At 42.6% G+C, this 15,233-nt stretch overlaps 1 protein-coding gene across 4 annotated transcripts in view; it reads right to left on the reverse strand.

The window, feature by feature from the left end:
* Positions 1-15,233, reverse strand: part of LOC117484256 (NLR family CARD domain-containing protein 3-like) — a 56,466-nt gene that overhangs the window by 1,949 nt on the left and 39,284 nt on the right. For all 4 annotated transcript variants that reach the window (XM_034132725.1, XM_034132724.1, XM_034132722.1 and 1 more), the window contains 4 exons: positions 9,782-9,955; positions 7,758-7,934; positions 967-1,140; positions 183-356 (listed from right to left, as the gene is read on the reverse strand). In XM_034132725.1, coding sequence (XP_033988616.1) covers positions 183-356; positions 967-1,140; positions 7,758-7,934; positions 9,782-9,955 — 699 coding nt within the window. The remainder of the gene's footprint in view (positions 1-182; positions 357-966; positions 1,141-7,757; positions 7,935-9,781; positions 9,956-15,233) is intronic.

The following is a 15,233-nucleotide window of genomic DNA, read 5'->3' on the forward strand; positions in this document are numbered from 1 at the left end:
GTTTAAAGAGTAGTTTGGAACGCTGTACACTTCTCACACAACAATCGCCATCCTGGCTACCAGCCGTTATTGCAACTGCTGGTTGTGATCTATCATTTTTACTGATAAACTAAATTCACACACTGGACAAGTGTTTACGATGTTAGAGTTTTGTAGGCAAATAACTTTAACCCTTTACTGACCTCAGAGTCTCCAGGCTACAGTCAGGACTTTCCAAAAGATCACAGAGCAGCTTCACTGCTGAATCCTGCAGCTTGTTGTCCCTCAGGTCCAGCTTTCTCAGGTGGGAGGGGTTGGACTTCAGAGCTGAGGCCAGAGAAACACAGCTGCTCTCCAACAAACTGCAGCCACCCAGTCTGAAGAGAGAATAGATATACTTGATATGACAATGGGCCTCATGTAAGAACATGACATGATTTGTTCCTATCCAAGATCAGCCTGGCTCCATCTATATCCAACAAATATCAAAGTTTCAAAGATGTCCGATATGTCAGGATTCATTTTTTGGAGATGAACCTACAATACACCTAAAATATTAATTGAAGGAAATGTAGTCATAAAACAAAAGGATCTACAATTTAAAAGATTTGGTCAGCATAAGCAACATATAAATGTGGGAAAAAATGCAAATACTAATGATATGTGCTAGTGGAGTGAATTATACAGTGTAATCCTTTTACTAAAGTTTTAAATTAAAGTTTAAAATCTGGTGCAGTCAATAGACTCAAATACAGAGGTACAACATACATTTAAGCATGAACTGATGTGAAACTGTTCCTAGTACTAGACTCCTGGTGGTACTAGGATGGGTTAAATGCAGAGGCCACATTTCACTATGTGTGCTGTGTGCTCTGCATGTGTGACCATTAAAGAGGGTTTCATCCCTCCGATTCTATTATCGATTCTATAATATCATAAACTCATAAAAATCACAGCGCAGAAGTAAAAATTGAAAAGTTGTCTGACCTCAGAGTCTCCAGTTTACAAGTTGGATTCTGTAGAAAATCACAGAGCAGCTTTACTGCCGAGTCCTGCAGCTTGTTTCCTCTCAGGTCCAGCTCTCTGAGATTAGAGGGGTTGGACTTCAGAGCTGAGGCCAGAGAAGTACAGCTGCCCCCTGACAAACTGCACCAACTCAACCTGGAAAACGAATAAAAGAAGAAGAAAGAAAATCCATTTATAATCCAATATATCCAGAGCTGATCAGGTTTAAATTGTGTAGTTCAAGGGTTTCCTGCAGCATATAGTACTGCAGACAGCTGTAACAATCTTTTGCAAGTGAAAACAAGCACCAAAAGGTCCATGTCCATCCCTTTGGAGTCATTTATTTACAAAAGCACATTAGCCATTTTAATTTCCAAAATTGCGACCATCTTCCAAGATGGCTGCATCTAAATAACAATAAATTGGTTAAAAGTCAAATTCAGTGCACCATCCGAGCGATATTTTTTCTAATATGTCCTGGCATCAGTAGATACACCTCGATTACCGTGCCTTTTAAGCTACCCAGTTATCCATTGGATTGGAGTGGGTAATTTAAAAAGTGGAATATGCCCCCATATCAGGTAACGGGGTTAACAGCTTAGTTAAAAAGCTTGGTATTTTGTGTTGTTCACATTTAGTTTCATTAACCCAAAAATTGATTGCCCGCGCCCACCACCTACGGGAAACAGCGATGGGGTCGGGTGCGCTGCCAGAAGGGTGGCAGTGAAAGCAGAGGGTCTCAACGGACTAGACCCGGGCGGCAGAAGCTGGCTTTGGGGACGTGGAACGTCACCTCTCTGGGGGGGAAGAAGCCGGAGCTTGTGCAGGAGGTGGAGCGTTACCAGTTGGATCTGGTGGGGCTCACCTCTACGCACAGCGTTGGCTCTGGAACCTTACTTCTTGATAGCGGTTGGACTCTATTCTTCTCCGGAGTTGCCCAAGGTGTGAGGCGCTGGGCGGGTGTTGGGCTACTCACAAGCCTCTGGTTGGGTGCTTCTTTGTTGGAGTTTACCCCAGTGGACGAGAGGGTCGCCTCCCTGCGCCTCAGGGTTATGGGGGGGGGGGGACTCTGACTGTTGTGTGTGCTTATGCACCAAACAGCAGTTCAGAGTATACAGCCTTCTTAGAGACCCTGAAAAGAGTCCTGTATGGGGCTCCTGAAGGGGACTCCTTAGTCTTGCTGGGAGACTTTAACGAATGTGGGCAATGATGGAGACACTTGGAGTGGCGTGATTGGGAGAAATGGCCCCCCTGGTCTGAACCGGAGTGGTGGTTTGTTACTGGACTTCTGTGCTAGTCATGGATTGGCCATAACAAACACCATGTTCGAACATAAGGATGCTCATAAGTGTACATGGTGCCAGAGCACCCTAGGCAGAAGGTCCATGATCGATTTTGTTATCGTATCATCGGACCTGAGGCCGTATGTTTTGAACACTCGGGTAAAGAGAGGCACGGAGTTGTCAACTGATCACCATCTGGTGGTGAGTTGGGTCGAGTGGTGGGGGAAGCCTCTGGACAGACCGGGTAAGCCCAAACGTGTGGTGCAGGTGAACTGGGAACGTCTGGAGGAGTCCCAAGTCCAGGAGGCCTTCAACTCACACCTCCGGCGGAGCTTTTCAGGCATCCCTGTGGGATGGGGACATTGAACCAGAGTGGGCGGTGTTCAAAGCCTCTATTGCCGAAGCCGCGGCGGGGAGCTGTGGTCTCAAACCCTCGAACCTCCTGGTGGCACCGGTGGTCAGGGAAGCCATCCGACTGAAGAAGGAGGCCTTCAGGGATATGTTATCCCGGGGGAGTCCCGAGGCAGTTGCAAGGTACTGACAGGCCTGAAGGACAGCAGCGTCAGCCGTGGCCGAGGCGGCAGCGGGTGTGGGAGAAGTTCGGAGAAGCCATGGAAAGGACTTTTGGTCGGCACCAAAGTTGTTCTGAAAAACCGTCCGACACCTCAGGAGGGGGAAGCAGGGAACCATCCAAGCTGTGTACAGTAAGGATGGGATGCTGTTGATCTCAACGGATAGGGTGTTAGGGCAGTGGAAGAAAAACTTTGAGGAACTCCTGAACCAGATAACTCCGCCCTCTATGGTAGAGGCAGAGCTGGAGGAGGATGGGGGATCAACACCAATCTCTCGGGGGGAGGTCACTGAGGTAGTCAAACGACTCCACAGTGGAAAATCCCCGGGGGTGGATGAGATCCGCCCAGAAATGCTGAAGGCTCTGGGTGTTGAGGGATTGTCATGGTTGACACGTCTCATCAACATTGCGTGGAAGAAGGTGGTGGTTCCCCTTTTCAAAAAGGGGGATCAGTGGGTGTATACCAATTATAGAGGCATCACACTACTCAGCCTTCCGACAATGTTTACTGTAAGCAGGGTTCTTACACCTTTTCCAAAGTCAAATTCAAGCACTTTTCAAGCATTTTCAAGGTGCATTTTCAAGCTTTTCAAGCATCTTACAGCTGTTGTAAATTACATATTTATATACACATACTTATACTCAAATGATTATTTCCCTACCTCACATTAAATCAGATGTTCTTTATGCTATAAACAACCAAATGTGTGTTTCATAATAGCATTCTACATGAGGATGACAAATTAAAATGTTTAGAAAAGAAAACTAAGTTTAATATTTCAAAATGAGTGACCCATCTGTACGTAGACTGGGCATCCCATATAACCTGGCTGAGCCAATATAAAACAATCAGCCAAATAACTTTTCAATATATTATTGATTACTATTTTTGAGGTACTTTTAGGTTGGCAGTAAACACAAGTCAGAGGTAAATGGTGTACTTTGACTCCACTACATGTATTTAATACCTTTAGTTACTTTACAGATGTGGATGAATGATGTGAAATATAATCAAGTGTTAAATCAGACTTTAGTTCCACCTGGAGTAAATTTACAAGCTACTCTGTAGTATACAAAGTCATTCAAACTAGCTGCAACTTTACCAGCTTTGATAACACTTTCATGATCAATAATTATAAAACATATCATATACAATTATTTGGAATGCTCCGATCGCCAATTTTGGAGCCGATCGCCGGAATCAGTATCGGCCGATACCGATATCGCTCTCTTTTCCTCTCTCCCCCTCTCCCCCCCTCTCTCTCTCTCCTGACAGCCCGTCAGTATCTCCTGCAGCTCACTGATCCAGTAATGAGCGACCCGACAGTGAAGAATAAATATATTTATAACTAGTTTAGCTTGTTCCAGAGGTAGATAAAATAGCTAAGTGTGTTAGGTCTAACTCTTAATGTGTGTTCTGCTCCGCTCACCGGTCCGTCACAGCGGGTGGAGCTGCAGCATTTCTGCTTCACACACGTTGCATACCACTATTTTATTGTCATTTTCGGACACTTAAAATACTGCCAGACTAGTGAAGCCATTTTGGCGAGCTTGTTTTGCCGCGCACTGAGAAAAGTGTCATGTATTTTACATGCAACGATAGCCTAATCTAAAATGTTCTACTACAGCGTACCTTTTGTGTGGTGTGTGGCTCGTCAGCGCAGACTCTCGCATCGTTATTGTTGCACACTTTGCAGGAGGCTACTCTTGGGCTTCGCTTGACCCTCGTCTTAGCCATGGCTTGTATTTGTCTTCTGCTAGCCAACGCTCGTTGAAATGGCAACCTCCTGGCATACTGTCATCTATCACTCTCATCAGAATGCCCTGGTCACACACGTAACAAAAACACTTGCCGGTCACGCGCATAGCGCGGGAAGGCCGGAGCGGAGCTGTTTTATGTAAAAGCGAAGCAATTAAGCGCGCTCCGACTTCTTTATTTTCTTTTAATCTAAAAAGCGAAGTAAAGCATTTACAATTTCAAGCACTTTATCCCAAATTCAAGCACCATTCCCAAAATTCAAGCACTTTTCAAACCTTGAAAACACCTCGTACAATTTCAAGCATTTTCAAGGATTTCCAGCACCCGTACGCACCCTGTGTAAGGTACTGGAAAGGAGGGTCCAGCCGATAGTCGAACGTCAGATTGAGGAGGAACAATGCGGATATTCCTCCTGTCTAACGGGCCATTTTTGTTCCTACCCTCACCTATGGGCATAAAGGATGGGTCGAGACCGAAAGAACGAGATCGCAGATACAAGCGGCAGAGATGGGTGTTCTCCGCAGGGTGGCTGCCATCTCCCTTAGGGATAAGGTGAGAAGTTCAGTCATCCGGGAGGGACTCGGAGTAGAACCGCTGCTCCTTCGCGTTGAAAGGAGCCAGTTGTGGTGGTTCGGGCACCTAGTAAGGATGCCACCTGGGCACGTCCCTAGGGAGGTGTTCCAGGCACGTCCAGCTGGGAGGAGACCGAGGGGTAGAACGAGGACCAGGTGGAGGGATTATATCTCTTCGCTGGCCTGGGAGCGCCTTGGAATCCCCCAGTCAGAGCTGGTTGATTTTGTGTTGTTCACATTTAGTTTAATTAACCCAAACATTAAGCTCCACTATAACATTTTTATCATGTTTGAACTGTAATTTGAATATGAAATTAAAAAGTCACAGCCTCATGCATATTTCCAAGCTAGAAAGCCAGTTTGAATCTAATGTTATATTATCACAAGGATGATGTATGCCACAGAATGCCGTTGAGGAAGGCTGTGTTAAGTTCACTCGCCTTGTGTTCTCAGGGGCCTCATTTATAAAGGGATATACGCTCAAAAAATGGCGTACGCCAGTTTCTACGCGATGTTTGCGATTTATAAAATACTAACTTGACGGGAAAATGTGCTGTCCTCCACGCAAACTCTAACCCATGCGTACGCACTAAGCACACAAACGGGAGAGACGAGAAACTGCGACACCGTTGGCAGAAGGAAGAATGGAGAGAAATATGTGGAAATAATACCATAAATAAAATGTTACCTCTCATTTATCAAATATGAAGAATTCATTTTCAAACATTGATTAAAGCCAATCTTTAAATGATTAAACAAACGCCTGTTTGCGACTCCTCAGTGCACACAAAAACATAACTTGGAGAAATATATAAATACAGATATGTTATTTAAAACCACCTCGAATATGTTGTGTTACTGTTATGAAATGTTTTCTCATAAATGATGCGGTAAGCAGGAGGACAGAATTACGTCTAAACTGACGCCGTTTTGCATTTCTATAGGTTGTAGATACGAGCATGGTTTTATATACTATCACGTTTAATCGTGTTTTATGCCGTTTGCCAAGACTTGATAAGTCGCTCGTAAAACACAGGAGGTATGGAAACTAAGAACACCATATGTGGTAAATTGTACAGCTAATATAACACAACACATTAGTTGTATTTCCTTTAACTGGTGGATTATGGATATATAGTTGCTGATCGACAGCTGGAACACAAACCACCAAATACAACAAAAATAATTCAGATCCAGTCGTCATGACTCCACTCCGGAGGGATTCCCCGATCATTTCTTACAGTTTCTCATCAAGGGGGTGTCTCCTGTCCCCGGGACAAACACACTGCCTGAGGAAGGTTATGTGTAATTTTTTTGTCATTAACTTTTTTCGGACCACTTATTTATTTATTTTGGTGACGATCCGACCTCCATGCTGCTACTCTGGTTCAAACTGCATCCACCAAACAATATGATTTATCTCGACCTCCCCACAATAACCAAAATCTGACACGGTGTGAGATGTCTTTTTTAGCTGTTCTATCGTAATTTCCTGCGATCTTCTTCATGCAGTCAGTCAAAATGAATGAATGAATGGGCGTTTCTTTGACTATTTATAGGCAAATATGGGCGTTACGTGAAGCCTGCAAAAGCTGCGCCGCATTTCGAGTTGATTGTGATTTATAAAAGGAAACAGGCGTAGGAAGTGCCGGTACGCACTTCCCTCGCCGGTACGCAATGTTTTGTGAATCGGAAAATGTCTGAACATTTCTGTACCTATTTTTTTGCTTTGTACTACGTAAGCAACCTTCTCACGTCAATCCTACGCAAGGCGTTATAAATGAGGCCCCTGGTCACCAAATTGAGGAGCTTGGTGGAGCAATTAGGAAAACTATACTTTACTGTATGTTTACTTATTCTTAATTCTCTCTCACTCAGTTGCCTCTAATGTGATGTTGCACTTTAACTGTGAACTTTCAAAAACGCTGCAAATATAAAAAGTAAACGTGCCAAAAACAATGTAAATTAAGAAACATATTCATCAACTTGACAACAAATGCACAGTATTAAGAAAACATTCAAAAACTTGACGAAACATGCGTTTACTAAAAGCATAAATGAAACACTGCAAATAAAAAACACTGCAAATACAAAAACAATGCAAGACGCTCGAAACACATGGAAAACCAGGGGACACTAACACACAGCTGGGACCGGAGTGCTTGCTGACGTTCGGGGATTATAAAGTTGGCCAAATGTCACTGTTGGCAGTGAAGATGTTTCTTCATTTGCATGTGTTTTGGCACATTTGTGTTTTTCTTTTCTTTTGCATTGATTTTAGACTGCAGCACGTTTCTCCAAATGGAAAAGTTTGTTTGTGCCTCTGTAGAGCGTTTTCACCTGTCTGCCAACATAGACCTCCCTTTTAAGATAGATAATATCACGATGGGGTCTAATCGCCAAAGACTATTCTGTAATCTTTTGCACAGGTTAATAAATATTCTTTAATTAAGAAATAAGTCTCTCCTGATTGAAAATAACGTAGCGTCTATCCATACAATTACAGGATTATACCGAAAATATTTTAGAGGAATAGGCAACTGATGCAATACAGAATATATGTAGATAGATAGAGACGGGGTACTGACCTCAGAGCCTTCAGTCTACAGTGTGGACTCTCCAGAAAGTCACAGAGCAGCTGCACTCCTGAATCCTGCAGGCTGTGGTTGTAGCTCAGCTCCAGCTCCCTCAGGTTGGGGGGGTTGGACTTCAGAGCAGAGGCCAGAGCAACACAGCTGATCTCTGATAACCTGCAGGAACTCAATCTGGAAAAATAATGTACAGCACAGTTGTGTATAGTTACGCTATGAACCCAAGCTTTTCCCCTTTGTTGAATGATTATGTCATTCATGTGGATCATTATAACATCACCGTTGTACAGACACCATCTAAATGTAACCAGTGTTGGGCAAGTTGCTTCCAAAATATTATACAGTACATATTACTTATTACTGTCTTTTTTAAGTAATAAGTTACATTACAATATTACTGTCTCTGAAATGTAATGAGTTACACTACTTTTAAATTACTTTTGAGTTACTTTCACCAAAATAACCGCAAAAGAATGGCTCGGTATTTTAAATGCTAAAATGTAGTTTAGTGCAGCTCATTATATATCCAGTGAAGGGCAATGCGGTATAGCATAACAACTATGTAGGCCATTAAGGCTACTCACAACTTTTATTACACGGCTTGGTCAGGGTTCGAGTTATAAACTGAGCTCTATGGGGGTCTTTAAATCTAACACACACACACACACACACACACACACACACACACACACACACACACACACACACACACACACACACACACACACACACACACACACACACACACACACACACACACACACACACACACACACACACACACACACACACACACACACAGCAGCCCTCTACTTGCTACAAACTTAAATATGAAAAGGTTCAACTATGCACACACACATCATCTCGGCTCGCGCAGCACGCTCACAGGCATAGATTGCGCAATAATGTATTGTGCACCTTGGAGGTGCAGTGCAGGCATATTGTCATTCAAAAGATGCGTAGTTCTTTTGGAAAACATGTTTTTCTTTAGGGTGATCAGGGAACCCGACGCGAAGCGGAGGGATCTTGATGAACCCGAAGGGTAAACACCAGGTTTACTAATCTACCCGCACAATTTTTCTCTTGTGTTGGAATGTCTCGCGATGTTAGTGAATTCTTAAAAAACAAACACCATTTAATTTCGGGTTAAAATGTGTTACTGAGAATTGTAATGGGTAGTATATTACCCAAATGTCCTTAGTAATGCGTTACATTACTTAGTTACAGCAAAAAGTAATACATTACTGTAACTCCGTTACTTTTGTAATGCGTAACACTGAATGTAACCAATATAGTTATACACCTATTCATTCTCAATATGGCAGAATCAGCTTTAAGGGCAGAGAATGTTAACACACAAGGAATTCAACTCCGGTTTTAAGGTCCTCTTTAGGGGCAAATTAAAGAAGAAAGTAATCAAATTAGATGTAGTATCATATAGTTAATTTAAATAATTAGAATCTTTTAGCGTGCCAGACAGGCTGTGCTTGTTGTGTGTTATGTTTAGTTTTTTCCCTCCTCCTCTTCACTTTTTTCTTTCTCCTCCCTGATTTCCTTTCCAGGGGATAACCAGCCAATGGGTTCCTACCTATATAGGAATACATAATATATATTGTGGTCTGCTGATGCCTCCTGAGCTATAGTGAGTCTTGTTAAAATAGAAAAAGGTCACATGTGTGTGATGGGAGGTTGAGGAAGTAGATGAGTTTGGGGTACTTTTTATATACTTTTTATATACCCTTATCACGTGGTTGAACTTTGTTTGGGAATGATCGGTTTGTTGAATGTTGCCAGCCCTGTGAATTCTTCAGGAGCATCTTAGTATAAAAAGTAGTGAGGGCTTGTGTTTGTGTTATGTTTAAAAACGGCAGAATTAGCTTACTATGCCTAGTTAAGTTATATGTGTTTATTTGTTTGTCACAATCATCTTGCCCTCCCTCTCCTTTTAAATTACATATATCCTGATGAAGATTTCCACCATATCACATGGTTATGTGAAAACAAAAGCAGCAGAAACTGACCTCAGAGTCCGGAGTCTACAGTGTGGACTGTCCAGTCCAGTGGACAGCAGCTTCACCGCTGAGTCCTTCAGACTGTTGTTGCTCAGGTCCAGTTCTTTCAGGTGGGAGGGATCGGACTTCAGGGCTGAGGCCACAACTTCAAAGTGAGGGTCTGAAAGCCCAGAGTTCTGAAGTCTGTGAATACAGAAACATGTCAAATTTGTCATAGTCATATTATTATAAAGGAACTAAGAAAAAACTTTTCATAAAGCAGTTGTTAACAATAGGCGCGTTCACACCAAGTACTTTTCCCACAGTAGTTCCTGAGAACTTTAGTTCATGAGAGCTCTTTTAGTTCTGATGAACTAAAGCAGATCGCGTTCACACCAAAATGAGTTCCTGGGGGTGGATTAGGCAAATGAGCCGCTGACGTCACTTCTTCTTCTTCTGCTTTGGGTTTACTGGCAGGCCGCAAACAACTTCACGGCGAGTACAGTAGGTGGCGGTATGCACCTTAAAGTTGCAATCCGCCAAAAAACCGAGAGAAGAAGAAAAAAAACTTCCGCTTCCGCTGTATGCTTCTGTTTACCTTCCGACCTCAGACACGGTATGGAGTTGACGTTTTGATGGTCGTGTTATACAGCTTCGTAACGGAGTTATTTAAGCCAATAACTCAGCCACAAATACAAATACAGATCGACCATTCAAATGCAATAGAAATGCTGAGTCGGAGGCGAAGGCGGTTAAGAAGCCTTAACAAAAGGATTAGACGACGAAATCACACGCTATGGACATGTTTCGCCGTTGTACAGCCGAGGATGATGGCCGTTATTACGCCCAAAGAACAGCAATGGTACGTTCATTAAATCACATTAATACTATCTAATGTAGGATTTATGGAGTTATGTAGGGCTAATTTGTGTCTTTGTATGTGTTCCAGATATGCGAATACTACGGAACTCTGGGTGAACAATAGAACGTCGGCCTGGTGGGAGGTGGTGCCAACGTGTGCAGTGGATCGAAGATTTCCGAATGTCCAAGGGCTCTTTTCAACTCCTCTGTATTCGCCTGGAAGCAACGTTGTGGAGAGGCATCTGAACAGCATGGAAATTGTAAATTGACAATAAAGCTGATATTTTGTACAGTGCATTTGGTTCTCTTTTATTTACCAGTCAACAGACACAATTACAATAGTGCAGACACACCTTAGTGCAAAGATTAAATGTCAGTATCAAAACAGTACTCATACTGTATATTTGTATATTAATGAGTATATTATGTTAAATGTGTGTTAAAGACAATGGGATGAGGTTGAAAGCTCTTTAAAAACGTTTGTATACATACATGTTAAGCATGCACACCTGAAGAACTACGTTACACACACACAGGTTAGTCTGTGTACCGCTGCACTGCTGCTGGTTTAAACAAAGACAGTCATGATGCTAGTGCCGTGCATGTAGGTTCTCTTTTATTTATCAGCAGCAGATCAATAAGTGTCAGTAGTATCAAAACAATATAATAACAGTGGCAATAATATATATATATATATACACACACACATATATATATATATATATATAAAATAACAATAGGTAGGCTCAGCAGCAGACACACCTTAGTGCAAAGTTAGGTGTCAGTATTAATAACAGTGGCATATATATATAATCACAATAATACAAATTAACTGTCACAGGTGTAGGCAATTTGGGGTGAAGTGTCTTGCCCAGGGACACAACGACATCCTGACTGCAGTGGGGTTTGAACCTGTGCTCCCCTGATCCGAACACCAACGCACCAGACCACTGCACGACACGCCTCCCAACAAGTCATTGTACAGTTTATCAACGACAAGTTTTTCTTAATTTTTGTATTGAAGGCCTGTTGGATTTAATCAGCTTGTTTAGCACTGCCAGAAGCCCAGCCAGAAAGGTATTTTGTTGCTCCACCTCGATTCCTGGGCCTTGTGTGAATGCAGCAGCCGTTCGTCGTGCATCTCCTTGGCACGCAGGTCCTCATTCTCCTTGCTGACCATGGCACGGCGGGCCATCGCCATGATGGTGTCAAGGAAGCTGTCATCGCGTGCCCACTTTCCTAAGGTGAAATATGCAAGATACAAGATCAGTTTAATCGCAACAACGACACAACATTGTCCAAATCTGTCTCTGCAGGCACACAACAGGAGGAACACAGGGAACACCTTTGATTTGACTATTAACATTTTAAATGGTGAAGGCACTAGCAATTGGGGGATGGAGGGCTCTCAGGACATGATAGGGAGGCGTCTGGCGCAGTGGATAAGTGCATTGGTGTTCGGATCAGGGGAGCACAGGTTCAAACCCCACTGCAGTCAGCATGTCGTTGTGTCTCTGAGACACTTCACCCCAAAGTGCTCCTGTGGGGATTGCCCACAGTATTGAGTATGTAAGCTTTGGATAAAAGCGTCTAACAAGTGACATGTAATGATTCAAAAAGCTTTTGAATATTGAATAACAAACCAATGTGGTTTACTTGTTATCCACAGTTTAGCTGCTAAATGTTTTTTAGCAATGCTTTTCTTTGTGCTCCACATATCTAAATGTATAAAGTGTGTTTTCACCTCCGTTCCCTCCTGTTTGCTGCAGTATGGCAGCAGCGGTCAGGATGGACCGGGCACAGGGTGTGGAGCTGCCTACTCTCAGCGGGGGGGAACTGAACGTGGAAACTGTGTTTCTCTGAGGGATCCTCCATGTAGTCTGAGAAGCCTTCTGAGGAAACAAGGTCAAACTATTTAGGATAATACAAGGAACAATGTTTAGGCAGTAAATAGAATTTCAATTACATTTCTACTTCAATGTGCAAAAATATTAGAACATCAGTCTTTGTGGCATGCAGGTAATCAACTGTTTAAGCTTTTACCATTAACATGTAGAATGAATGTTGCAAATTACTTGAAATTATAGCAACTACAATCTATTGTTTACCTCTAAGCATTAGCCACAGAGGTAGCATTATGTCCAGCTAGCATGCTAATTGCTAACGTTATATTATCGTTTTATCCCGGAGGGGAAAACTAGTTTCTAATCCTGAGAGAAACACCTCGCCTGAAACACACGATTAGTGCCATGAGTTAGTGAAGCAAATTACAGAACATTGCACACTTATTCACAAGTCAAAACGTGTTCATAGCGGGCATGGATGAGAATAGCTAGCTAGCTAGATGTTATTAGCCAGCTTGGACCTAACGTTAGCAAGTTCTAGCATGGCTAGCTCGATCTACTGAGCAAATAAAAGTACATCTAAGACCAGTATTGTGCAGATTAAAACAGTGCAGTGCATTTTACCTTGGTAGTCGTCCCGACATGACTTTGCCAGGTCTGCTAACTTTGCAGAGCCACAGAAACTGCATTCAGTAGAAGCTTCTGAATGTGGCGCTTCGCGTCCTCCGAGTCAATCGCCAGAAGCGCAGACACATCCTCATCCTCATCACTCCACCGCTCCAATTGATTTATTTAGTGTTGCTATAATAACTGCTTTCACAAAAGGAATCTCTTCGTGTGTGCTGCGAAGCGAGGAAATACAATGGGCGCTTACAACAAAAAATTCTGAGTCAAACGGGCGTGGTTTGCATTCCGCACAGCCAATCAGACGTACGAACTACTTTCTCCCACGACAGGCCCTGCTCTCTAGCAGGGCCTGACAAGCCGGTCTGAAGAACTAAGTTGAGCTACTTTAGTTCCTGGGGCTTTTTGGTGTGAACGCAAATATATCGTAGTTCTGATGAACTATTGTGGGAAAAGTACACCAAAGTACTCCGGTGTGAACGCACCTATAGGATACTGTTAGAATCACTCATATTCATTTATAGATCAATGCAGGCTGCTTCAATTTAAAAGACAATTCTAAAATATAGAGTTATTTGGACAACATTACATTTTGTGATGTTTTAGATAATATTAGACTATATTTATTAAAAGTTATTAAGGACAATGATTATGTTTGTGGTGCATCCATCATGCTGAGCTAAGCATATTAGGATCATTACCCATGTACAACAACTTTCTTACTTGCTGGTACTAGGCAGAATTAGGATGTTGTTGAGTGGAAAAATCTTACTTAAAGTGGACCTATTATGCTATATTGGAAAAAAATATTGTAGGGCCATACCTATACAAAACATGTCTCTGAAGTTTTTTGCTTAAAATACCAAACAGTTCACCCATTGTAGCCATGCCTCATACTGCTCATACCCCTCTTTTGCAGCCCTGTTAGAGAAACGCGGATTTTAGGTCCTTAGCTTGAAAAAATAAAAAAAGGAGGCGGGGCTAATGCCTGATCAGAATTCTACCGGAGATAAAGTTAAATTCTGCTGTGATAAAACGCCATGCTGTTCTAAACCACATAAAGGATTATTTCTGAAACAGTATGGAGCTCAAATGCTTTTTCTCTTGCGGGTTTATCACAAGGTGAGTTCCTTTTTTTATTTCCTGCTTTTTAACACTAGAACCGCCAATCGGGTCAATTTGACCCAGAGCTGTTTTTTATTGCGTGTAACTTTTTTTCAATAAAATAATAAAGTCTTCCAGTATGTGACTTTTCCTGAAAGTGTGTTATGTAGCACCCTATGTTGTTAAAAATTGTCAATATGAAGTCAGATTGAAGAAATCGCCCCAAAAATTGCCATTTATACCTATTTCCGCCCAGCGGGTCATATTGACCCCACCCCTTTTCATATAAACATGACGTGTTGCTATAGCAACGCCTTTTGTCTACTGCGGTTCCTTATAGATTGAGAGATAGATTGAGAGAGAGAGAGATAGATGGATAGATATATTGATAGATAGTTATAGATAGAGAGAGAGAGAGAGAGAGAGAGAGAGAGAGAGAGAGAGAGAGAGAGAGAGAGAGAGAGAGAGATAGAGACAGTCTGTAGTGAAGGAGTGCGCTCACGGGAGACTGCTCGCGCTGCGCTCCGCAGCAAACAGCTGTGGGGCGAGTTGAAAGTACGTTATGCTGGCCGCGGTGTCTAAATAATGCTTCCGGGCCAGCGGGCCATTTATAATGTCGAGCCCTGTCAAGCTGAGAGTCCACAGATTCTATTGGTATACGTTTCATCCCTGTGCGATCAAAACTCACTGTTCAATAAAAGAACATTTTACCTTGAAAATCAATGCATTCTAATAGCGGGTCAATTTGACCCAGGTGGCGGTTTTAGGTATAAAAAATCTCTGGCGGTTCTAGTGTTAAACACATGTGCTCTACAGTACAGGTTAGCTCTGAGTGTTAGCGAGGCTTGCTAATGTAAACAAAGACGAGATTACGTCCAAAACACGTCAGGCATTGTTTCTGATAGCAACTTTCTGTGGGTCCGCTGCTGATTTGACGTCATATCGGCAGCAAATCTGTATCCGCTCGTTGTACCCCCGTTTTTAAAAGATTTGGGTATGGAGGAAACGAGAAAGGGTTTTATTTTCTGACGCTGCGTGAGTTCCCCGAC

Source organism: Trematomus bernacchii, unplaced genomic scaffold, assembly GCF_902827165.1.
Source record: "Trematomus bernacchii unplaced genomic scaffold, fTreBer1.1, whole genome shotgun sequence".
NCBI classification, from domain to species: Eukaryota; Metazoa; Chordata; class Actinopteri; order Perciformes; family Nototheniidae; genus Trematomus; species Trematomus bernacchii.